Here is a 24,918-nt window from a genome sequence, read left to right as displayed (position 1 = left end):
TTAATGTACATTTCTTAGAAGATTAGTGATGTTTAGATGAATGTACCTCATGTGTATTTTACCTTTTATTTTCTATATATTTAGTTAAAAACATGCCTATGTGAGCAGAAAATTTACAAGTTCACAATTGCATTTTTTTTATATTACTATACAAATTAGTTTCAAATTCTAGTAAATAATCATAATTTTATTTAAATTTCAGAAAACATAATAAAATCAACATGATGATTTTGTGAAGAACCATTTAGAGTTTTTTTAATAAATAAAACCAATTTCAGAATAACCTCATTCAGAATCCGCATTATTTTACGATCATGAACCTTTCAAACTACACAGTTTAACACAAAATTAACTGAAATAAAATAAAAATCCCCTAAGAAACACAAAATCAATTGTAGTGAAGTAGAAGATATATATATATATATATATATATAAACACATTCGGATTGGTTGGATGCCAATTAACTAAAAGTTGAAGTTAAAAATGACAGGCTCTATTGAAATTGGTGGGACGAGAGTGAAGACATCGCATACTTTAAAGCGTCAGGTGGGGCTTTTTTTTATGCTCGCAGACGGACGGCACACATTCTGGCGACGAAATAATAGCGTTGCGAAGCTGAAGCTTATCTGTATCGATCGATGTTGTGCATGGGGCTTTGTCATGAAGACTGATTCATCCATTCAGATTCACATTCTCTAATACATCCATACCGACCTATCCACAGACATCGTTTGCTTGCTGGAAGACTTCGACATGAGGAAAAAACCCAGTTCAAAGTGGATCGGCCTCGACAAATTTTGAGTCGCGATGCTATATGATACAAATCTATACACTCTGCGATTTGTGACGTTGAAGAGCGGTCCAAGCCCCATTCACGATAACCAGTTGTGCAGAAATCTTTCGCATTCTTCTCTATGTTGTGTTGTAAGTGTTGTTTTTTTTATTGTACATGAAGGTTCCTCAAGTCGCCGCATATCTCCTGGATCAGGTCTGTGAAGATGGCCTTCTCAAGCTGGTGGCAGATGCGGTCCATGTCGTGGTGGAGACCCATCCATGACGTCGAATTTTTCAAGTCGTCTGCCACCAGACTCTCCAGGTAGTCGTTGTGGGAGTCCTCGCAGCGCACAGGGAATTGGCGCTTGTGAATCTCGTTGCAGACATCCTCCACCAGCCTCCTGCCAGTTCTCAAAGCCGTTGGATTATATCCGGGCATTTGCAGCCAAGGTGCGTAGCATTTGGGTCCAAGTTTGCTAACCAGGATCTCGTTGATGGCGTCGAAGAGAAATCGCCGACTCGAGGTGCTCCCATGCGCGTCCTTTTCCTTGTAGGATGCGTCGACTTTGCGCAAGAAATGGTGGCTAATCGGCTGAGTTGCAGAATGCCACCGGCCGATGTTACGCTCCTCATGCGTAGCGAAGCCCGAGGCAACAAGAAGGTCGTTCGCAAATCTGAAATCTTCCTCCCGACCGGCGGGATTAGGGCGAACATCTGATAAAAGAACTTGTGGGCTGTCGAATGTATTGCGTTCGCATTTGGGGGTTAGGAAAGGAATCTTCTTCGGAACGATCTTCGTGTTCTGCAGTGAACTTATCAGGGCCCTGCTTTCGCAAGGAGGTGCTGGAGCTTGAATTATGGGGTCATCGCGTCGTCTCTCCCTTCCTTCAGCTTTCAGAAGTTGTACCCGAACTTGCAGATCTGCGTGGGCCATAATGTGAAGCTATTTAGGATAGAGATTTTCCGTTTCAAGCTTCTTGAAAAATGCGAGTAGAGGGAGTTGGAAACAGCAATTTAGCCATGGACACCAACCTTGAAGACCGTTATTGATACCATCGAACTCCAGGGAACTCGGGGATTCCTCGTCGAATGGCGGGTCTAAAACCGAGACAGGACTAGGGTGTCCATTCTTGTCGCTGTTAGAATCCTGGCCCTCGTCGGAAGTGAGTTCATGAATGATCCCTTCTGCCGTCCTCCATGGCGGTGGCAAATGCTCAGAAGTCCTACGATCGCCCTGGACCTGAAATGTGCATCATACCATCCTTTTAACAACCAGTTTTGCATCTGTTTTAAATGACTGTAACAAACTTTTACAAAGCACTTTTTTGATCCGCAAAGCAAGATTTCTCACTTCATGTGCCTGCGAGGTGATTGTAGAAACGGTGCCCAGAAGTTCCCCCGTAATTTGCTTCTCGATGGCGGTAGACTTCTGATCGATGAGCGGAGTGAGCTGCGATAGAGCATCTAAGAATTCCTCGTCATTAGGGTTGGCGTCGGAATCCGCACTGCTTTCCGAAATAACATCGCTCTCATGTGCAAACCAAGGTTCAAAACACTCAACAAAGTTCTTTAGCTCGGAAGATGCGTTGGCTTCCTTAGGCCATTCCCTTCCTTTCTTTGATCGGTCTGTGCTTCTGCGTGATCTGACGTGAACCGTGACGTTCACAGCGCTGTCGGCGTCACTTAAGGTGTTGCCCTGCGAGACACATGACTCCGCAAGAGCTGCGACGCGTGCAAATACCGGACCTGAGCTTGGGAAAAACAAGGAATGGCCAGAAGAAATGGATTCTACGGGAGCACGGCCCTTTTTTCTGCCCACAGAGAAGAATCCTTTTCTCTTCTCAGAGTTCTGACCCTTACCATGCTTGGACACCTCGCTTGTGGTCTTCGCAGTGCCTTTCTTTGCTTCATTAGTGCATTGTCCTCGGTCCCGCAATATAGCTACGTTTGGAACTGAGCGACTCCGAGTGAAATTCAACGCAGGATCATTTTCAGAATGATCATGACAATTACCCTTACTGGTGGGTACGGGGCAGGCGTCGCCTTTCTGCTGCAAGTGGTAGCTTCTGATGGCGTTTTCGTTTACAGAAGCGGATCTGCGCATGCTCTTCTCGGTAAACTCGCTTTTCGAGCTTCTTGGAGAATCGTTGATTCGGCGGGGGGACTCGGTTGACGCGATTGTTTTCTTTGCCACCGCTATGAGTGTCGCCGGGGAGTCGGCTTGCTCGGTTGTTCTAGGAATCGTGGGTTTCTGTTCAGAAGCACGCTTTGGTCGAGTCCTCATAGAACTGACTGGAACGTTGTCAAGGGTTCGTTCTCCAAGGTGAGGCGAGCAGGGAAGACTTATGCCAGACCTGGTTACATTTTGTTTGTCCATCTTGGCCGACGGCAGTGACAGCTCCTCACCACCGCTCGTGCAGGTTGCATCCTCCATATCCACTCTCTGAATTGCAACACGCTTGCCAGTGGGAAAAGTTTTCGTCAGAATGAAGTTATTTTTTCGAGAGTCTTGATCACGAGTGCTTTTAGCAATCTCTTGTGTAATGTCCTCTGAATCTCCAAACCAGCCTTGCGGACGCTCCGGGCTCAAATTCTTGACATACCCGACCTCTTCTGTTTCATCGCGATGTACAGTTTGCCGTAACCTCTCCTTCATTTCCGCAGCAACAGCCCGAGCACCATTCTTCTTGAGAGAACTTCTGACCTCACACCCTCCAGACAAGGGCTTACCGTGCATCCTCGGAGACGCAGGGCAGGATTGAGCTCTCAAATTTGAGAAGTTCAAAGTCCTTAGGTGCGCTTCATCCGGTGCTGAGTCTCTTGTAAATTCTGCAGATGGCCTCCTGTAAAAACCAGCACTGTTGCATCTTTCAATCGCAGGCTGAAGGCTCGCAGAAGATGGTGTTGTCGTGCCGGATAAGGGAGGTGTACATGGTTGTTGCTTGTTGTCACTCCGTTTGCGAGGGTCCCTAAATAGACGGGCAAATGCACGAGGACTAAAACCTTCCCGCTTCCGCTCCTTAGACTCTCGAGAACTAGCTGGGACTAAGCCTCCGAGTATCCTTTTCTTCATCGATTTTAGATTCGCCACGGGCGTCGTATCATTGGAGTTTTCATCGCTGAGTGTGGAGTGGGGCTTGTGCTGGAGAAAGTGAAATATGAGATCCTCATTGCACTGCAAAAATTCCATCGCTTCGAGAAACTCCTTGGATTCATCAAAGTTTTCCTGTCCATTGAGTTGTCGCTTTAGTTCAGCTAAGACGCCTTGCGACAACGCAGTCCTAGCCTTATCGAGAGTGGCGCGCACCCTCTGCTTCTTCTCGTCAAGCTCCCGATTCATTTCTTCCAGAACCTGCGAGGTGCCACACCGATCTCGCTCCTTTGCTAATACTGCTTGCTGCTTCGCCTCGAAGTCTTTTTTAAACTTCTGCAGCAGTTCTTCTTGCGGATGATCGCGGAAAGGAAGTACAGGAGCAAGCACCCTGTCTTCTTCCACATTTAGAGGTGCGCGTTGCACATGTCGAGGCCGAGGAGGCCGCTGCCATGAGGAAAGTGCTGCATCTTGCGAACTTTGCCTGCTCATGGAAGGATTTCCCACAGGCGGCTTGGAACATCCGTATATTGGCATTCCTTGCAAAGAATTCCGAGGCTGCACAGTTGGGAGCTCGTCCGGTAACGTTTCCAAGCCCATGAGCCGAGCCACGATGTTAGGACCCTGCCTTCTAGTCTCTTTACGCCCTGAAAAGTCATTTCCTACGTCGTTTGACGTGCCATCCCACTTTGATTGAGGGCCACTTGCAGCAAGAGCTGGATTAAGGATTTCATAGCCGAACTGCAGCAAATACCATCTCACAGATTAACGGTGCAAGAATACTAACACATCCTTGCAGTTCTAATCAGCTCCTTGACATTGCGTACGTTTTCAAATCCAGAGCAGTCAACAATACTCACGGGAATGTCTTCAGGCTTGAAAGATCCGCTCCTCGACACATCAATGGCTGCATCCAGCACGTCCAAGCTATTCCTTGGCGCCTCGAAACCTGTTTGAGTGTGGACGAACTTAGTAATGAGGGGCATTGGCTGAAATCCACTCTTTGACTTCATCAATGATTTTGTGTTTTGAAGTTCGACTCACTTTGTGGCATTTAGGCAACAATTGATGTTCAAAAAGTCATAGCAGCTAAGTACCTCTGTCTAAGTGTCTTCGCTGACGGGGGTGTTTCTCTCCTGACAGAACTTCGCTCATGTGGAAGACGTGAAATGCACTGTTAGCCATTGCCTCCAACCGTTCAAACGTAGAGGTTGCAGGCGCTGAGCCCCAGCATTGCAATTTCCCAGAGCAGAAGCCAGTAGCAACCCCTTCGCACCGTTCACAAAACTATCAACAAATGTTTTGGTGTCGAAGAGCCTAGATTGCAGTAGACTGGGATCTCACCAACCCAGACGCCGGCTTGAAGGCTCCTGAGAGAGTTTGGTGGGCGCGTCCGACTGTTAGAATAGTCCGATTCACCAAAACATCACAAATTTTAGAACAATGTCATCAATGTGCAGGCTCTCGAAATAGACTAGCCCGTGGTGTCTGGTGAGAGCGCAAGGTCCCGGTAAAATGGCCTACAACGAGGCACGAGCTCAACGATCACAACCTTGGCGGATTTGGAACAGTTGCTGGAAACTACCGAAAATGGTCTATGGCTGCTACACCCAAATTTAGATTGTAGACCTGGAGTGAGATTCGGACAGGCTCAGACCAGGCTTATTTGGAGAATTGTGCATGAACCTGCCGAAAGCCCTGCACAGTTATAACGACGCTGTTGCTAACTCCAAATCGCTGACACCGAACTACCGAAGACACTGCCTAGCGTTTCGATAGCTGAAGCAGGGAGACTGAAGAACGTGATGCGATACCAGAAGATTCAGATAATGCGATACACCTGTGCCAATTAACCCCTAGGAACTTCCCTAGACCGTCGCGGAGACCTCAAATGCTGAGGTGAGCCTGATGAAGAGGTCCAACAGTTGCAACCATAAGTCGCCCTCATCACTGAAGCTACTACTGCAGTACCCTTGTCACCGGATTCTACTAAACGCCCGCTACACACTCCTTTACCGAAGAATGCTGCCCCTTCATTTCTCTTCGCCTAATCTGGGTTACTCAGTCCATTTTACCGCTCATGCAAAATAAACTACACTGAGCTTTGGGTATCAGAAGCCACTGGACTTGTAGAGTCGCAATCACAAGATGAACAATGCTTGCGCAGCAATTACTCACTGGAACTCAATCTCACCCGTGATTCCAGAACTCCAGCAATGAATAATTTCGGTGGTGGGACAAAGAATTTATGCGATGATTACGAACCCAACTCATCGCAAACCACGTCAAAAAGGTTTAGTATCACTAGGAGGTGTTCGCCCAAAACTCTCTCTATTCACACCCCTCGTAACCGCTATACCATCAACATGCATTGGTCGATCTCAACAAGCACTCTTACCCCTCACACAATCCGCAACGAACACATATTCCGATTCTGAACACTGAGTTCTGCAGGCTCAAGTCATTACAGACTGGACGTGGACCCCCTTCGGACATACGCCTGGTCCAACTCAGCCTTCCAGTCTTCTTAATTTCCGCCTATGTTACAACTGCAGCGTTCAACGTCAATTCAATCTCTCACTCTCTCTCCGCACCTTAGAGCAATTCCAATGTCGTGTGATCGATTGCGCCATTCCAGCTCCAGCTTTCCCTTGCTGTCACTCACATCGTTGATCAATACAGTTCTCTGGAACTCAGAGCTTCCAGTTACCGATTTCGGAACGCAGAAACCGCTGTAACTTATGAAGCTAGCTTCCGTGGCTGCGAACTTAGGGGAGTGGAGCAGCAGGGGAGGAGGTGGTTAGACTTCATTTCAACAGGCGTGTGTGGGGAAGTACGAGGTGGGTACCAGGTGAATCTGCAGGGAGTAGAAAAGCGCATCTGGGATTTGAAAATGGGAGGACTTTTGTTGACGAGATACTGACATACGGTTGAAAAAATACAATGAGGACAGGATTGTGTGCTGTATCCTCCCGGCTGCGTAGCGGCAGCATGCCAATATTTGTTGGGGCAGCGAAGTGGATCATCTGCGCCTCGTAACTCCTTCCTCTTGTAGACGTGACCTTATTCGGCGATAAGCCACTCGCTCAAAAACGACGTTGGACCGGAGCTGATCGGCATCGTTGACTAGATTTGAACTCCACATTAAAAGCCATGTATCTACGTGCCGCTTGCCTCGTTCATTGATGTCATCCGCACAAACTAAATCTGCAGTTCCACGCAGCTTTCTTCATTCTTGAGCATGTCGATGAGTAAATCGACATGAGCTCAAGAATGCAAGATTGTTTTAAACATTACAAAAATGTACAAAAAACTTGGAAGTTTCAGTTTCCAGTGGTGCACAGTAGATTTTGCAGAGAAAGCAGAGTATGCAAATGCTCCCCATTCATCTCAGATATGGAATTTTGTTCAAGAACCATGTGCTTCGGCATTCACTTCTTCATAAATTAGATGCCCTTGTTCTTTCAATGCTTTGACTGCTCAAGTGGCAACTACTTGAATGTTTCTAGGATATATATATATATATATATAGACGTATAAATGTATTTTTTTTCCTTTGCTTTGAATGGTAGTTGGCTAGGTTGGATGTAAGTGCATTTGGGGATGCCAAAGCTAAAGGTCAAAGACGTGTGTGTGTGTGAATATATGTGTTTTTACACATGGGTACAATGCTCCCATGAATGTGAATCAAAAGTTGGAATATTAACTTTGTCATTTCTTAAGGAAATATGAAGAAAAGGATAAATAATGTAATTTGTGTACCTGTGGTCTTTTGGAAATTACTGAAAATCTCCAAAAGAAACCGTAAAAGACACATTTCATAAACCTTATAAAGTTTTGAAGTCTACTTTTTGTCACAGTTTGTGAACCAACATAGTCAAAAAAGATGACTTCTTAACTGAATCATTCTATTGAAGAGGGTGGACAAAACATTCCACGCTCAGGCTTCACATAAGACACTAGTTTTCATTCATTTGTATGGTACCAGAGCAGAACAAAATTCTCAAGGCCAGCAACAGAAGCCGTGTACTTTATATATATATATATATATATCCATTCATCCCTTAATAAGACACAAGCCAAGAATGGGCTGTAAAGAGGGACACATCAAACCAAATTCAAGTTGGTTTATTTATTTAGTTAGTTTGATTTTGATTTTGATTTTTTCAAACAAGTAGTCCTTGTGCTTGTGTCAAGTGCTTTGTTGACATCAAAGAGAGGGACTTGGAGGATGTGTGGACTTTCCTTTGGAGCCATGGCGGGAAGGGGGAGGTGAAGGACGATTTTGTGTGGTACCATGGATGGAATTAACCCTAGGTATCAAAGGACATAAGGATCGTTTTCTTTGCTAATGGGAGGGGGTTAATAACTGGAGGAGAAATCCCCATAGGAAATCTTGAGATTCTTTGGCAATAATTATGCTACGACATGGATGGAATTTTAATTTTTTCTCCAATTATAGGCTAGAATCCTTGAAGGGGGTCATGTGTTGATTGTGTACCAAAACTTAATCAACGTATGATGTTGTAAGGTAAAGTTTCAATCCTTTTAATTGTATTGTTTGAAATTATATGATTTTTGAAAAAATAAAGTTGGAAATCAGCACAGCAGTAAATGACAACAGTAATCTTTTGTGTTGGACCACAACAACTGATTGTGGAGCTTTTGAAAGTTCATTAAAGAGAACAACCATTCAAAATATTAACCCCACTCCAAAGGAGAAGGATTAATCCATATACAGAACTATTAATGCCATCCATTCTAAAGTAAAATATGATGGGAGGTGGTGTTCCAATTTCCATTCACTTGAGTTTCCAATTGGTTTCATGTATACACACACACACACACACATGCACAGATGTTTTGCTTATTTTATTTTATTTTATTTATAGAAGAAAAAGAGGGTGGAGTTAACCTTTCAAGCTGTGAGCTGGAGGAACAACAGGGTCACATCATCCCCGATCAACCCAAATCTCAGACCAACGCGGTACAAGGGGACCAAGGAAAAAATAAACACCCAGAAGTAAAAGAAAAATACAAGAAATTTTAAAAATGGGGGGAAATGGATTTAGGTGTGGGACACAACAAACATACACATACAAACTGTAGGAATGGATGAAACTTCAAGTGGGTAACTCTGATATGTTCCGCTGCATTGCCAAGAGTGAAGAATTAGCAAACCCTAAAAACCAAAACTTTTGGTTCTGATCTGCACCGAACACTCTTCTTCTTCGTCACCTTCTTCTACTTCTCCTTCTTATTAACAATCCCATCGTCCTCCCCCAGACCAGCCACCGCCCATCACCTGACTAGCTGCGAAGAAGAATCCAGCCATCTTGTACGCTTCATCTACTGCAGCAGCTCACACTCTGGGTACCACGACACACAGAGTTGCTGCTGAGTCTTCGCAGCCCACTCGTAAATAACGCAAAACTGGAACAAGATTCGAACTGGAACTGGAACTGAATCGACGACGACGACGACAATTACGTTGAAGTGTAAAGAGAAACTGTGTGGTGGCCAGGTAGGTGTGTGTATGTGTGTGTAAGTGTCCAGGACTGCCGACTGACTGACTGACTGACTGCAGCAGAAGAAGAGGAGGTGGGGCGTTAACTCGCAGGACCACAGGAGGAGGAGGAAGAGTCGGGTTGACTCCTCTCTCTCTCTCGCTGCTCGGCAGTTGGAGGAAGGTTCTGCTGCTTTGAAGTCGCTAGAGGGTGGACTGCCGCTCCAACTGCCGAGCGGGCTGTGAAGTGCGGTGAAGTGCACCACCACTCGGGGCACCCGCTTGCTTGATTCGCTCCCCTTTCATCGTGTCTCGTGCGAGTGGGTTGTGCGAGTGTGTGAGTGTTGATGTTGCATGAAACCATCCTCTGCGGTGCCATGCAATGCAATGCCAACTCGTGTCGCCTCTTCCTCTCTTTCTCTCTTTATCTCGCTCGCTCATTCACTCAGTGAGGCGTGGCGCCGGATCAGCCCCGGCGCAGTGACTACTGACCTTGTTGGATGGTTTGTATGGTGATTCTCATTTGACTGTATGAGTAAACTCTCATTCTGATGTTTCACTAACTTTATGTTTTGTGTTCCTGTATAACCCAGCTTCATTGCAACTTCAAGAGTGTATTATTACTTGATGTATTTCGTTTGATGATTCTGGAGGTTGAAACTTAATGTGAATACTGTAAAAATCTAGTCGCTTCGACAATGTTTTTGATTACTTCTATTTCTATTTTTTGTGGTGTTATTTACATGCAGTTCACAGTAAATGAAAATGAATGTTCCAAGTTCAGTGATTGTTGTTGGATTGATGTTGTTTATTGCCTATTCCCACTTGTCAAAGTAGTATATATTTCTTTGATAAAATTTCAATATGCTTAGCATCTTTGTCAGGAATCATGTTCTGCAATTTAGTCTTTAGTCAAACAAATTCACATAGAAATTTTCGAGAAACAATCAGTGGTTAGCAACATTTAAAAACGGTATTGCAGAGTACTTTTTCGTTTGTTTCAAATCATAAATTCAATTACAGTAAGTTATTCAACTACAAATTCAAATACATATTAGTTTTAATAATTGAGCATTTAAACATAAAATTGATTGTATTTACAACAATACATTTGAGTGTGTGTGTGCGTATGTATATATATATATATATATATATATATGGACATAGAATAAAATTAAGCAAATAATCGTTTCCAGTATAGATTTGAACTTGCAACATAAACAAAAATTGCCTGACATGCAGTACGAATATAGTAAGTTATTCAATATTATAAAAAAAAACTGATTAGAAAATATGTACACAGTGAATGCCATAAACCAAGTTTGTAGGGAAAAAAGATAGGATTGATTTTGGTGATTCATTTTTACTTAATGAATAACCAAAGAATGAACAATAACACACTAAAAAAAACCAAAAATACAACACAAAATGTTAAGTATGGCAGAACATGTGAAACATATCTACAGGTTATAAAATTATAAAAACATGGTGTTACAAGTAAACCTCTGAGGATTCAATTTGACGCCTCAGCCAAAAATTCCTTACATTCATATATTAATAAGCAAATTTAGTTATTGTGACCTTAATTTATAATTCAACAATATTCTACAGTAACATTTATATCTTTGAAATAAATTTAGATATACACAAAAATTCTGTAAAATCCAAGTGAATATTGCTAATCTCTTTGAAGAGAAAATACATTATGTTCTTTAATTTTTTAGAAGGTGGTAGCCAGTAATTTTCAGAATTTAGAGACTTGTTACTCACAGTGGAATTAGTGACTTATGCTTTCCACGAAGTGCATGAAGCTTTTTTGCACTTTTTTGCACTTTTTTCTTTTTTGTGAAGTGGGTTTTGGAATTGTGGTCACTTGACTTTGGGTCCAAGCAAGAACTGTGATTGGAACATTGAAGTTTGTGTTTTAGAGTCTTAAATGTGTCTCTAAGGACTTGAGCCAAGTTGCTCTAAGTCAATAGTTCTGAATCTTTAGAACATAAAATCCCAAGCATGGGTTGTTCTTTGGATCAGTGTAAAGATGACAAAATTTGTATTCTTTTTAGTGTCATTGAACACCATGCATGGAACACCTTTTTGAATGACAATAAATAAATCAGGAAACATGATTTCTCACTTGTTCTGTCAAATATGTATGTGCATATGAAGAAAAAAAAATTAAGATAGGCCATGAAGTGGAGAGGTTTCATGGTGGTATACTGTTCATTCTCTCAGCTGTTTTGATTTACTATTTTGATCAATTAGTATTGTTTTTTCTGTGGATATTTTTGTTTATTTTTTTTAATAGTTTCTTCTTCTAGAGCCCATATTTCAAGAAGCTTAGAATTAATGTGCAAGTTTTCAAAACTCTACATTCAATTCATGCAAATCATTTGACAGTGTTACAATGCACATTGCTTGCAGCTGGTTACCATTCTAAGTTAAATCTTTATCAATTTTCATTAGAACATGGAACTTTGAGAGTCTAAAAAGTAATGATTTGAAAGCTCAAATATATTCAAGTTCTCGCTTTTGTTGAAACTTGTAATGAAGTACTGAAACAAAATATTGGATTTGAGCGGTAACTGAAATTCCACATATATATATATATATATATATATATATAGATGTGGAGGCGTGGGATGCATTAATTTGAATGACACTCAAACTTTATGAATAATTCCATGCAATCCGCTTTAATATTTGAGTGGTTACTTTTAAGGCGCAAAAGTGATAGTTCAAAGAATTAACACGAACAATGAAGTCGGTGATGTTATCCCATCATAAATGTAATAAACAGACTCAATTCCATGGCAAAAATATCCACATGTTTTCATGTGAAGCTTAAAATAAACCCACCTGAAATGACTTGATCAGGACCTGTAGTTTTTTCAATTATTTCTTGAAACATTTCATTCTGGTTGCACTGCGCAAGTGCCCTTAGTTTCAAATGAATGAGTTGAGAATAGTGTGGGTTTTCAGGGGAAATAGTAGGAAATTGCGTAAAAGACTTCAAACTGAAGGTGTGATCGAACAGGGTTGAATCGTGATTTGACAGACCGTTTCCCTAGAGACGACGTTCCAGCTTATCCTGCACGATTGATAGAAAAAAGTAAAGAAAAGAGAAAGAAAATCTCCAAGCAACAGCAGACATATACTTTCGAACATAAAACCTGACAAACCTCTGCACTGCTGAACTTTTTGTGTGTTGAGAAGAGTTATCGAGCTTTTTCACAGCCTCCAATCAAGCTTCTTTTTTTTGGTTCTGCGAAGAACAAAAGCGTGGGAACTTCACTGTCTCTGAACTTCCCTGTCTCTGAACTTCATCCAGAGCCTCAATCTTCCACTAGTAATGGACTCGCCAGTTCAGTCCAAGTTTCTCCCTATTCCAGATTGCCGTGTTGCATGGTTTACACCAACCGATGTTTCGATTGCTCAATGCCAGAATCTAGAGTCCAAGTTATACGACAAGTAGATGCAAATCTAACTTTCTGTGACTATACTATACGCATGGTTAAAATCTGGCGTGAGGTGGCCACTGGTGATGGACGGAAAAGTCTCCACGAAAATGCTGCATTCCTTCTGATCAAATCGTACCCCATGCCGTGGAGAAAAAAGTCTTCCAAAGCATGAGTTGCTATTAATCTCAATTTGAATGGGAAGACTCTGGCATCACACTGTGTTAGGAAATGGTCAGCAATTAACTAGGGCGTGTCAAGAGGAAGGAAGGTACTGTAAGGATGCTTATAATGGCCATGAGAGGAGACTGCTCTGCAGGGAATCATATGGGAAGTTTCAAACAACTAGGGTCTGGACTTTGGATCTCCCAGCTTTGAGAACTAACTTATCTGGAAATTCTAGGCAATTTTAAGCGTTTTCGCTGCATCTCTTCCCGCGTCCCGTTATCACGCTGCTTCACACCGCCTGTCATCCATTCAATGCCGCTGAAGATCCTTCCCCGTTGGCATGCGTAAGTTCAGACTATTCTGGTGCTCAATGGCTCAGTCTTGTAGCTGAGGTCAAAGTGTTATCCATCTTCAAAACGTGAGGAGCCAGCCCCCTCACAAGTTTCAAGGTCCTGTGACAAGAAACACACGTTATAAGGCAAGACCTCTGTGGTGCAATACACAATGGATGATGAATTCAAAGTGGATTTCTACGGGGCAGGTTTGTATCTCTCATTGTTCTTAATGACATTGTGGAAAGTGCTGTGTCAGGGTTTTCCTTGGGAAAGAGGTAAAGATTTGCATGTGAAGCAATTTGAAGTGGACTGCTCGAAAAAACCCTGCTGGCACAATGGTGAATTGCTGAATGAGGCGGATTGAAAGATTTTAATCCTGACACATTACAAATTGACGAAGATGATCAAACTTTTCGAAAGTGTGGGAAGACTATGTTAACACAGTGCTTTCATTTCATGACCACAAATGAAATAAGCCCCAGTCAGATCCACAGAATCATGATGCATGTTTCGAATTATTCCAAATCACAGTATTGAAGTGGAGGAATGCTTGGTCACAGATATTCTGCTCCTCGTTAATTAAAGGTTCTGCTCCTCGTCAATTCTTCGGGTTAGGACCTGCGAAATTACATATTGGACAGACGTGGCCAACTTTGGTATAAAAATCATCACACCTTTGTTCGGTGTGCATGAATCAAATGAATCCTTTCCTTTATGGAGTTTTCACCACCTTTTGTGTACCAACTAAAACATAAAAAGAGAGTAATAACCTCACTTTGAAAGCATATGGCTCCCAAGTTTGGACAAGATTCTCACAAATATTCGACGAGGTATGGATATACGGAAGTACATCCAAGTGCCAGAAGGCTTGGATAAGAATTTTGGTGCCAAGGAAGAAGAGGTTGTGAGTTTGTGACAGACGATGTGGTCAAATAGCACTAAAGAAATATAGCTGGTAGAAATTGGAGTTCCTCAGAGATTACATACAATGGGTCGAAGTCATAAAACAAAATGGCATACACACTCGGTAAATAAAGGAACATGCTCGTCGAAAAATTTGTTCACATTCATTCAGGGACCTTCCTCATATATTTAACGATTCATAAGTTGTTCTAAAAGCTGTATTGCTAAAAACAAATATACAATTACTTACACCTGTTTAAAACTCAGACATATTTCTGTTTGGTTTGCTGTCGCACAATTCAAGATAACCTACACACTTCAAGCAATTGCTTTACACACCTCCGTCGAAAATTCGAACAGCTACAAACATTACAAATTTCTCCGAATTATTTTCGAGAAATGAACCATGACGCAATGTTCAATCACATCGGAGACAGACATTATAAAGGTGATACAAGTTTTATTACGATGCTGAACATCTAACTACATACATTTACAATGAGTGACGACGATGATTAACATCCTCGCACATTCAAGCTCGTCATGTACAGGTTCCACTCGATTCAACTCTAGCAAAACACTAGGCACGAGATTAATTCATCAACTTCGCACAAATCATTTAATTCCCGCTTACCTTACTAATGAGAGCCTTCCCAGCTTCCATGGGGTTAGGTAATCCAATGCTGTTCTTCACGTTCTCCGCAACGCCTTGTGCACTGTTTGATGCAACTCCCTGAGTTGCGCGATTTGCAGCATCGCTTGCAGCGTTCTTAGCGTCACCGACAACGTCAGAGCTGGCAACATTGCTCAACTTGCTCTTGGCATCGCCTACCAAATCCTTGGCAGAGTTCTTTCCGTCACTCGCAATGCTTGAAGGATCACTCATCCCGCCACTTACCTTGGACTTCGCATCAGCGGCCATGCCCTTGGCGTTGCTAGCAACGATGCCTGCATCAGGCACTCCCATTCCTCCCATGCCAATCTTACTCTTGGCGTCCCCCGCCAAGTCCTGAGCAGCATTCTTGGCGTCGCCGACGATGTTCGATGCATCGGGTGCACCATTCTTCAAGGGATTAAGCTCACCAATCTTGTTCAAGGGGTTGGACACATCAGGCAGTCCCACATCAGGTACCTTCAACGCCTCCGCACCATTCACGCCGGAGCCGCTGGCACTTCCTTCTCCCAACGGTGTTCCCGTGGACGAAAGCTGCCTGGTGGCTTGGTTGTCTCCAACCAAGTTGCCACCGGCGCCTTCACCGAAGGGCGTGCCAGAACTGGCTGACCCTCTGCTACCCGTGTTGTTGCCGACCTTCGTTCCAGTGCCTTCGTTTCCGGGGAATTGTGGGGATGTGGCGCCCCGCTCGACCTGGATGTCATTGCTGAAAAACCCAGCTTGTGCGGGAGCAACAGGAGTAACATTCAATGCGAATGCCGCTCCGGCGGCCACAAGCGCCACAAGAACCTTAGACTTCACAGGGGCTTGTTCCTGCCAAAATACAGAAACAGCAATTTTAAGGCATCCTGAACAAAAATGCCACAAACATCACGCTTTGCCATGCATCATGGGTCATGACTACATAACAATACGCACATAATAACAATAATCGAGATTAGCACAAAATCAGAACTAGAAAACTGTACTTGACGTAAGTTATCCACAAAACAAACATATCCATGCCATCCAGACTCTAGATCGCATGAATTCAATGCGCGCCACCTTACCTCAGAGGACTGGCTTGCCCTGGCAGCCACAACTCTGGATGCGTTCGGCTTCACAGGCGACCGCACAGCAGCCAGTTGCTGAACTCCGGACGATCCAAAAGCAGCGTTGGAGGAGAGCTTGACTGCAGGTGCAGCCACAGAGCTCGACAGTGCCATCGCAGTGGACATAGACGCCATTCTCGACACGGGTGAGGATAAAATTATCAACGTAGAAGTACACTAAAGTAGATCGTAAGCTAAAGCAAATAGCTCAAGGCAAGTCCTGCACAATTAGCTTGTTTTGATTGAGGGGAACTCTCGACTACCATGACTATATATCTGAACGCAGCGAGTGGGCAGTATCAGGTGTAATCAAAATCCAAGCACCATGCAAAGACGTGGAGGAGCTCCAGTTGGCGATGAAGCTCAAAGGGATTGGATGGAGGTGCAAGGGCGCCATGTGTCGAGGGGGAGGCAGTTGGTGTGTGCTCACAGGAGCAGCGATGAATCGGAGAGACGACGACGGCGATAGGATGGCGGCCATGGTGTGTGGTCGCCATGTCCCGGGCAGAGCCGTCGATGGTGAAGGGCGGGGTGAGATTGCCAAGAGCAAATTTTGAATTAATGTCTTATAATATTGCGATTAGGCATATTTAAGAAATAATAATTTACAATTATAAGTTTATTATATTGTAATGAGGTACAACCTATTTGACATTTACTCCTAACTCTTTATCATTACACAATCTTAAGCTACTGTTAGAAAAATTCCTTCATTTTTATTTTAAATTATTGAGAATTAAATATTAAGAATGAATTATAAAGAATCTTGAAAAGTTTATAATTTGCTTATCTTCTTGTTTTTTTGAAAGAATAAATAAAAGTACAAAGTATATTTTATTTAAAATGTCTTGCACATAAAAAATATACTTACATATTAGTATTTATAATCACACCAATTTATTTTTATTCAAAATATTATATATATGTATATGGATCTATTTTATATGTGTGCATATATTGATGTACCTATTTGGATCTATTTACATTATCTTTTTTGATGAATTATCATTTGAAAGTAATTATTGTTTATATATATATATATATATTTATATACCTAGTTTAGATTGAAATTTTCTATTTTTTATATATATTAGTTTTTAAAATATACTGTCAATGGTTGTTGAATTCCTTATTAAAAGTCTATTATAAAATTATACAAATTATGTTAATATGATATGTGTATATATATATATTTAAATATAAATTATAAAATATTTAAATTTGGTTTAAACATGTTTTAAATCTACATGTCTTATTTCATATATATATATATATATATATATATATTTATATATATGTATATTTATACATATAGGAGAATGTTAAATAGATCCATGCTTTTACTAAATAGTCATGATGAGTGTGGTTTGTTTTTATTAGTTACAAATCCAATAATGGGACAATGAATTTAGAAATCTTTATTTTCTTTCATGATGGTTAGGATGAATGGGTCAATTATTTAAAAATTTGAGTCTATTTAATTTTTCCTATATATATATATATATATATAGAAAAATATATATATATACATATATATAGAAAAATATATATATATATATATATATATATATATATACATATATATATGTTTTTTTAACAAAAATATTTATAATAAAATTATTCAAAAATTGATGTGTTATTGTCTATATTTTTGAAAAAAAAATAAAAATGAAGAAGAAATTATCACACATAAAACTAAATTTATGTTTAATTTGATGTTTAATTTAATTTTTAATGATTATATTGCTTCAATAGCAATTAAGAATTTGATTATAAGAAAAAATTTGTTTTATTTAAAATTAATTATTAGTTAATCAAATCATTATATATATATATATATATATATATATATATATTCATATGTCATAATAATCAAAGCTTATTAGATGTTTTACAAATTAAATTATCTTCTTTATATATACATTTAAAATATAAAAAAATCAAAGTTTTTAATGGTATATATTTGTTTTAAAATATTATCAAAAAAAATATAATATTTATTTTTCAAGATTTTTTTAATTAAAATAAACTTATATTTCTAGAATTATAGAAATCTGTAGTCAAAACTCTTCTAATGCAAGATCTGGCTTAGCTCTTTAGTTGTTATCATTGTATTTTTTTAATAATATGTAGTGGAGTAGTTTACTTAAGAAAGAATAACTATTAATGATTCTTTTGACATTTTTATACATTGTTGATTGGCCACTCCAAGTATTTGTTAGATTTGTAAACAATGTTGATGCATTACAAGCATCAATTTATTGATTATTCTTGCAATTGCATTGTATAATAATATATTTTAAAAACCTTTTTCATAATAAAGAATCTTAAAATTTTATATATATATATATATATATATATATATCAATATAAATAAATAAATAAATAAATAAATAAATAAGAAGATATAAAATAGAATTATAAAGATAATATATTAGTTTAGGCGAATTAAATCTATAACTTTTGAAGTGCTTTAATATTTCTTAAAAAAATAGCATACTTTTTAGGAGGAAAATTTATATTTTGGTATTTTCAATCATTAATGTTTTCAAGTTGTAAAGAAAATAAATCCAAATATACTTATTAGAGTATAATATATTTGTGCGTAAATAAGAAAGAAGAATATATAAGAAACTAAAAATATTTTACTAAGACTAAAGTACAAGAAACGGATTGATAAAATTAAGAATCTTTTTTTTTTTTTTTTTTTTTTTTTTATATACTAACCAATTTTGTTATAGTGAAGTTTTAAAAATATCTTTAAGACTTGTAAGCTAAGTATATAAGTTAAAATATATTTCTGTAATAACTTTTTAATAGTTAAGAACATCATGAATGAATTTTTATAGCCACATGCCACACATATTGATCTAATATGAGTCTAAAAAGCTTCTTTAATTTTTTTAAAAGGAGATATTCTATGTTTGATTTATTTCTATTTACTTCTATCTATTCAAGTATAATAGGTATCAATGTCATTGTGTACAAATTGAGAAATTTTAAATTAAACCACTATTATAATATATGTTTCAAAATATTTTAAAATACACATTCAAAAATAAAATTTAAGAAGAAATATGTTTTATAGTTGAGTTGAAATAGATCATAATTAATTTTTTTGAAAAAATTGCTACAGAAATACTACTTTTTCGAATGTATATATATATGTGTGTATTAAAAGATTATACAAATACAATGTGATAAATTTTGAAATATTTTTTGTTGGTTTAATTTGAAAACATTATTTTTTATTTTTAAAGAGTCTAAATACATAGACAAAATATATATATATATATATATATATATATATTTTAGATTTTTTAAATATTAACAAAAATAATTGAATTTAAATATCGAATGAATTTTAAAAATTGATTTTGAATTGTGTAATGTTTTTTGATAAATAAAAATACATGCTCGAAAGAAAGGATGAGTAATGATAAAATAAAATGAAAATAAAAGTGGACAAGATTTTCAATATTCTACAAGATTTTTCATCCATTACCAATGTTTTGATTTGGTTAAATTTGTTTTTACATTCATTTATTTATCCTGTGAACACAACCTAAATGGGGAATATATAAAAAAATAAAATTTGTATATTTTAATATAGAACGCAACAAAAATTATATTTACATTTTCTATACTATCTGAAATCATTTTTTCATGGAGACAATTAAGTTTTGATTTCCATCAAACAAATTCAATTGTAAGAACAAATTATATTACAAGAAATCAAATTGATAAATAAGATTATGATAATTTTTTTTTTGAAATTTCAATCCTAGTATTTAAAAATACTATTTATTTTATTTAAAAATTTACTAATCACAAGGATTTTTACAAAAAAGTCATTTTTTACTTGAATTTTTTATAGATCTTATATTACCATTAAGAAAAAACTTGATTTAAATTTTGGAATTTAATTTGTGTTAATGTGAATATGATATTTTAAATAACTGTTTTATCAAAATAAATATTTGCCTAATATTTTATAAATATTTCATCTAACAAGTATTTTTTGAATAGTTTTGAAACCCCTTTTTTTCCTTAATTTTTTTTAAAATAAAATAAATAAAAAATATATACATATACATACATATATACATACATATATATATGTACATTCATACATACACACATGTACATACATACTTACAAACATACATACACGTTGAATTTTGATAGTTATTTTGTACTTTTATTTTTTATTTTTTATGTTTCAAGCCCACCTCACAAAAGAAGGAGGTGAAATAAGTATGATGTGGGACATCTCCCTACCCAACCGCCACTTTCACCTCATCCATAGGTTCGTTCATCCACATAGTCATCCACCCATTCATCCATTCATCCATGTCGCCCCTCCACTCAGGTCCTCCTCCTAGGTTGGGTGAGCCCTGGGCAGGGCAGGGCTGGCCCCACCTCCTTTTCTTCTCACTCACTCACTCTTCTTTCTCAATTCTTTCTTTCTTTCTTGTTCTGGATGAATGAATGCACCTTTCTTCTTTCCAGCCGTACCCTACTACCCTACAAACTTACTTACTTCGGAGGGGGAGGAGGAGGAATAGTGGCAGAAGCACCAACCAGGGCGTGTCTTCCCTGCCCCTTCCTCTTCCTTTCTCTTCTCTGCAGCGTCCGCTCCTTCTCGCTGCTGCTACTCCTTAGACTGCCTTGCCTTGCCTTGCCTTGCTTGCTCGGAGTTATTAATGCTCTGCTGCCAGGCAACAACAACAACACTCAGGTCCAGTGGAGCAGTAGTGAGTGGCTCTCTCATCTCTCTTTTTCCGCTCTTTTGGTACTACTCTGGCCTGCACATGGTGAACCTAATCCTTTTCTCTCTTTCTCTTTCTCTACCTGATGCGAATGATTCTTGTGACGATGCTGTCTGCTTCTCTGGCCACTTATCTTGTCGTGCTCAGGAGGAGTGTTGCTCCAGTTTAGGGTACCGCATGTCAGGCTTGCTAATTGTGAAGAAAGTTCTTATGTTGATATGCATCTATCCCGGTTTTGGTGTGAGTGTCTGCGTGTGTTTTTATGGTTTCATGGCGTGTAGAAAAATGTGAGGGATAGTCACGGCTGTCAACCTTTCATCTTGGTTTGGTGACACAGGTTTAGTTAGTGTAACTGTAAGAGATGAATGGTGTTAGCTTTGTACCCCCCCCCCCCCCCCCTCCCCCGAAAGTGTTAGGTCTCTTTTGGGTTAGAGACCTCTGCTGTAGGCATGCCTCTGTCTTGTGTGATGTACAGATATGTACGTTTGTTTGCGTGTAGGTGAAGTTGAGGAGAATTTTAGGTCTTTGTTATTTGTCTTTCAGTTGCTTTTTGTTTGCATAAGTGCGATGAGATCAATGTGTGTGCAAGTCCTCTTACAGTAGCACGATGTAGAGTCCTGGCACATGTGTTCAATTTTTGCTTTGATTTTTCCTCTTCGAACTACTGTTTCATGTTGTGTGCGGTTGGTTATGACGAATGATATATCTGCAGATTGTTGGAGTAGGTGTGTAAACGTTCGTTATGGCTGAGGTGGAAGAGTTCCGGTGCTTCGTTGGAGGTCTGTCGTGGAATACCACGGATAAAGGATTAGAAGAAGAGTTCCGGCGCTTTGGTAACGTCCTTGAGGCCAAGGTATGTATTAACCCTATTTCGGTATTTTTGTTCGCAGTGCGCTTAACTACTCAGCCATACAAGTCGTCTTTTCCCGACATCATCCTTTTTTCACTCGTGGTTCGATTGGTTGTTGCAGTCTGTAGCGCGTTCATAATTGTGATTCATATTAGAGACAGTTTCTTTTGATGTTCAGTTTATTTTGCCGCTCTTGTGCAGGTTATCGTCGACAAAGAAACAGGCCACTCTCGAGGGTTCGGGTTTGTAAACTTCGGAGATGAGCGTTCGATGGATGAGGCCATAGAGCGCCTTCACGGCAAGGAACTTGACGGTCGTCCCATTACTGTAAATCGTGCTAAACCTAAAGGCAGGGACGGTGGAGGTGATCGTGGAGGTGGTGGTGGAGGTGGTGGTGGAGGTGGTGGTAAAGGTGGAGGCGGTGGTGGTGGTGGTGGTGGTGGCGGAGGAGGCGATTGCTTCAAGTGCGGACAACCTGGCCACTGGGCACGTGAATGCCCAACTGGTGGAGGTGATCGCGGTGGTGGTGGCCGGTACTCTGGTCGCGATCGCTATGACAGTGGAAGGTTAGCATGAATGTTGATGCATCTCATGTCGCACCTAATTAATATTTGAATTCATGTTGTTAAATATGCTCACGTTGGACACATTGTTGCGCCTAGATATCTTTTCTTCCATGCGCTGAAACTGCCCATTTTCTATTTCAGATTTTAGGTGAGCTGTGCATGTTTCAACGTATCGGTGGGGTGTTTTGTTTGTTTGTTTTTCCTTCAGCGACCGGTATGGTGTAGGAGATCGATATGGCAGCGGTGGAGGTGGCGGCCGTTATGGTGGTGGCCGTGGAAGTGATCGTTATGGTGACCGCTCTGGGGGACCTGACCGTAAGAATGGCGGACCTTATAACAGAGAGAATCGTATTGAATACGATCGTGACAGGGACAGCAGCCGAGGCGGTGATCGTTACTCAGGTGGTGATCGATATGCTAGTGCGGGAGGAGGTGCCTCACGTTATGAGGGAAGCACTAGAGATCGATCAGGGCCATATGATCGGCCCATTGGTGGATCTCGAGGTCATGATGACCGTTATTGAGAAGAGACTACTATGCTGAAGATGGTACCCCGCTGTATGGACGACTTTTTTACGTCAGCCGAAGAAAGAAGTCCTTTGGTTTTGCCTGCAACCAGCTATAAATAGAGTGCTAGTTATGAAGAAAGCATGTTGTATTTCTGACTGTTCATTTGGTGCGAGTTGAGAAACCAGAGCCAGGCAAAGTGATGATGAAGAGGATTGGTTTGACCTTTGGGGCTTGTGGTAGAGGTTTGGAGTCACCAATGGCGGAAAACTTTACCAGTTGCATTCAGCGCTTTTTTTGCTCGGATGTGCCGATTGACCTGGATGTCTGGTCTTCTGAGATTTCTTATTCTATACCCCGCAAAATTTGAAGTACTCATTGGCAGTGTACTCCGTATCCATCTGGTCCCAGCTCCATGTGCTTGGTTCTGCAGCAATTCATTACCTGTTGATATATCTGGTCCTTTCCTGTGATTTTGGGGAGCATTGACGGCCGCTGGACACTAGAGCAGTGTAAGTTGGGCGGCGGATACATGTGGTGCATTGTGGGTAGGGTATGTGGTTTGTGGGGACATGGACCTCTACTCTGGCAAGAGGACGTCACAGGCTGGTATTGGCCACCAATACTTTTGCCGCTTGGAATTGGATGGTTGGTTCTGATTGAGTGTTTGCAGGGAAGGAAGGTCAGTATTTCATTTCTTTTTTTTGTAATTTTCGTTTGCTCAAATCATGAGGAAGGCTTTACGTTTCGTTAGCTGTCCTTCATTCTCATGTATTTCAAAAGTGTTTCCATTTATAGATTATCAATCTGTTACTGAGGTTGTGGGGGGTTGGCTGGAGCTACAGGGGATGCAACAAACTGGGTCACCCTTTGTAGCATCCGTTCCTGAAGGACTTCCACAGTTTTTTTTGACGCCCGGTTAATGATTTCGGTATCTGCATGATTGTCTGGGGGATCAGTGTTGGGCAGCGTGGAGGCTAGAGGTTGTATGGCGGAGAAATGACTGGGTTGGTGTAGAAGGTGTCATCATCTAAGAGGTGGAAGTGTCTTTTCTGTTCGGATGTTGGCTCACAATTGCGACAAGTTTCTTCCTGTCGCAAGTGCAGTTCCTACGCGTTCCTTTATCTAGTGAACTTCTGTTCAATCCATCAATGAATGAAGGTGTCATCCATGCTGCAGCACACATAATTATCCGAGGATACAAAGTTCTACCTCAGAAGATGGCCATTGCACTGTTTGCTTTTGCGACGTGTTCTTTCCAGAGTTGGGTACCCGTTGACTGGTCTGGTGTTCTTCGATTACCCAAATCCATAAATGGAGGTGTTATTTGTGCTGCGATTCGCCTTAGTAGCCAAGGGTTGCAGTATGTCTTCGGAATCTGGCCGCTCTGTTGAATGCTTTTCAACTTGATCGAGGGTTGATTCTTCAGCAATTGGAATCTTTTCGTCATATTGCTTCTGAAACAGATCTCAGTTTACGGTTTACTCCAAGGGGATTGCTGATCGGACCCTTGCTGCCGGTAAGATCCGCAGTTGAAAAGTGACATATGGCCAGCAGCACTTCTATGAATCGCATGATAAGACAAGTGAAGGTAACATTTCTTTAAGCTGTACCCCTGGTGAGTTCAAGGTTTTGTGATTGCCTCTGGTTTAATCTGTCGTTGACAAACTGCTATTCCTTAGTTTTACGTTTTGTAGGTTGTATCTGTTTTTTTTCCTGTTTTCTGATGTGCATTTCAGGTTCGTCGACATGGAGCACAAAGGGAGGTTTGTGTCTAGGATGAGTACAAGTTCCTTACTGTGGACTTGGTAACTGAGTGGGCATCTACTTACTGGTCCATTACTGAATAATGACCAGGACGTGGTTATAGTTCAAGTTGTATTCAAGTAGTTGGCCAGGCAGCAATTCCATTCGTCAAATCGCCTGAGCTTTTTGTTCAATTTTTGGTTAATGTTCCGAATGAACTGAGATTTTGGTTATTCCTCAGCTCACTTGTTTTTATGTTGCACTTTGGAGGTAATTTCGAGTTTGGACTTCAGGATTATAATGCGTGTACTAGGTAGAAAATTGCTCGTACATCTGAGTATTTAAACCGTAGGTGAGCTTGCTTGAAGCTGCTATCGAGTAGTTATGCTCTGGCCTGTTGTTATTCCTAAGGTTCCATAAAATGTATTGTAGTATGCAATGTAAGTTTAAGGCATCTTGTGGTGGCACAACAAAATCTAT

The 24,918-nt window shown here is 40.2% G+C and overlaps 3 protein-coding genes and 1 long non-coding RNA gene across 10 annotated transcripts; 2 read left to right on the top strand and 2 right to left on the bottom strand.

Moving 5' to 3' along the window:
• Nucleotides 1-252: 252 nt before the first annotated feature.
• Nucleotides 253-6,626, bottom strand: LOC112294728 (uncharacterized). Of its 2 annotated transcripts, XM_073540076.2 has the most exons (6): nt 6,461-6,626; nt 4,964-5,263; nt 4,727-4,815; nt 2,127-4,607; nt 1,808-2,015; nt 253-1,696 (listed from the first exon to the last, which is right to left on the bottom strand). In XM_073540076.2, the coding sequence occupies exons 2-6, from the start codon at nt 5,049-5,051 to the stop codon at nt 942-944; spliced, it is 3,621 nt and encodes a 1,206-aa protein (XP_073396177.1). In that variant the 5' UTR covers nt 5,052-5,263; nt 6,461-6,626; the 3' UTR covers nt 253-941. The 2 variants fall into 2 exon arrangements, with proteins under 2 accessions (XP_073396177.1, XP_024401263.1); XM_024545495.3 differs by having other exon boundaries at nt 4,964-6,626.
• Nucleotides 6,627-14,673: 8,047 nt separating this feature from the next.
• On the bottom strand, nt 14,674-16,228 carry LOC112294232 (uncharacterized). Its single transcript, XM_024544498.2, has 2 exons — nt 15,956-16,228; nt 14,674-15,719 (listed from the first exon to the last, which is right to left on the bottom strand). The coding sequence occupies exons 1-2, from the start codon at nt 16,130-16,132 to the stop codon at nt 14,853-14,855; spliced, it is 1,044 nt and encodes a 347-aa protein (XP_024400266.1). The 5' UTR covers nt 16,133-16,228; the 3' UTR covers nt 14,674-14,852.
• Nucleotides 16,229-20,574: 4,346 nt separating this feature from the next.
• Nucleotides 20,575-23,081, top strand: LOC112294515 (glycine-rich RNA-binding protein RZ1C). Of its 5 annotated transcripts, none has more exons than XM_024545022.3 (4): nt 20,575-20,754; nt 21,482-21,622; nt 21,821-22,185; nt 22,394-23,081. In XM_024545022.3, the coding sequence occupies exons 2-4, from the start codon at nt 21,512-21,514 to the stop codon at nt 22,707-22,709; spliced, it is 792 nt and encodes a 263-aa protein (XP_024400790.1). In that variant the 5' UTR covers nt 20,575-20,754; nt 21,482-21,511; the 3' UTR covers nt 22,710-23,081. The 5 variants fall into 5 exon arrangements, with proteins under 5 accessions (XP_024400790.1, XP_073396374.1, XP_090100190.1 ...); XM_073540273.2 differs by having other exon boundaries at nt 20,621-20,792; XM_090244064.1 differs by having other exon boundaries at nt 20,693-20,814.
• Nucleotides 23,082-23,224: 143 nt separating this feature from the next.
• Nucleotides 23,225-24,678, top strand: LOC141046426 (uncharacterized). Of its 2 annotated transcripts, XR_016498113.1 has the most exons (3): nt 23,225-23,374; nt 23,538-24,283; nt 24,432-24,678. It is a non-coding gene; the product is annotated as an uncharacterized LOC141046426 (long non-coding RNA). The 2 variants fall into 2 exon arrangements; XR_012219430.2 differs by having other exon boundaries at nt 23,538-24,678.
• Nucleotides 24,679-24,918: the final 240 nt, after the last annotated feature.

This window comes from Physcomitrium patens, chromosome 17 (assembly GCF_059467195.1).
Source record: "Physcomitrium patens ecotype Gransden chromosome 17, ASM5946719v1, whole genome shotgun sequence".
NCBI classification, from domain to species: Eukaryota; Viridiplantae; Streptophyta; class Bryopsida; order Funariales; family Funariaceae; genus Physcomitrium; species Physcomitrium patens.
The sequence above is the reverse complement of the archived record's forward strand: the minus strand, read 5'-3'. Positions and strand labels throughout refer to the sequence as shown.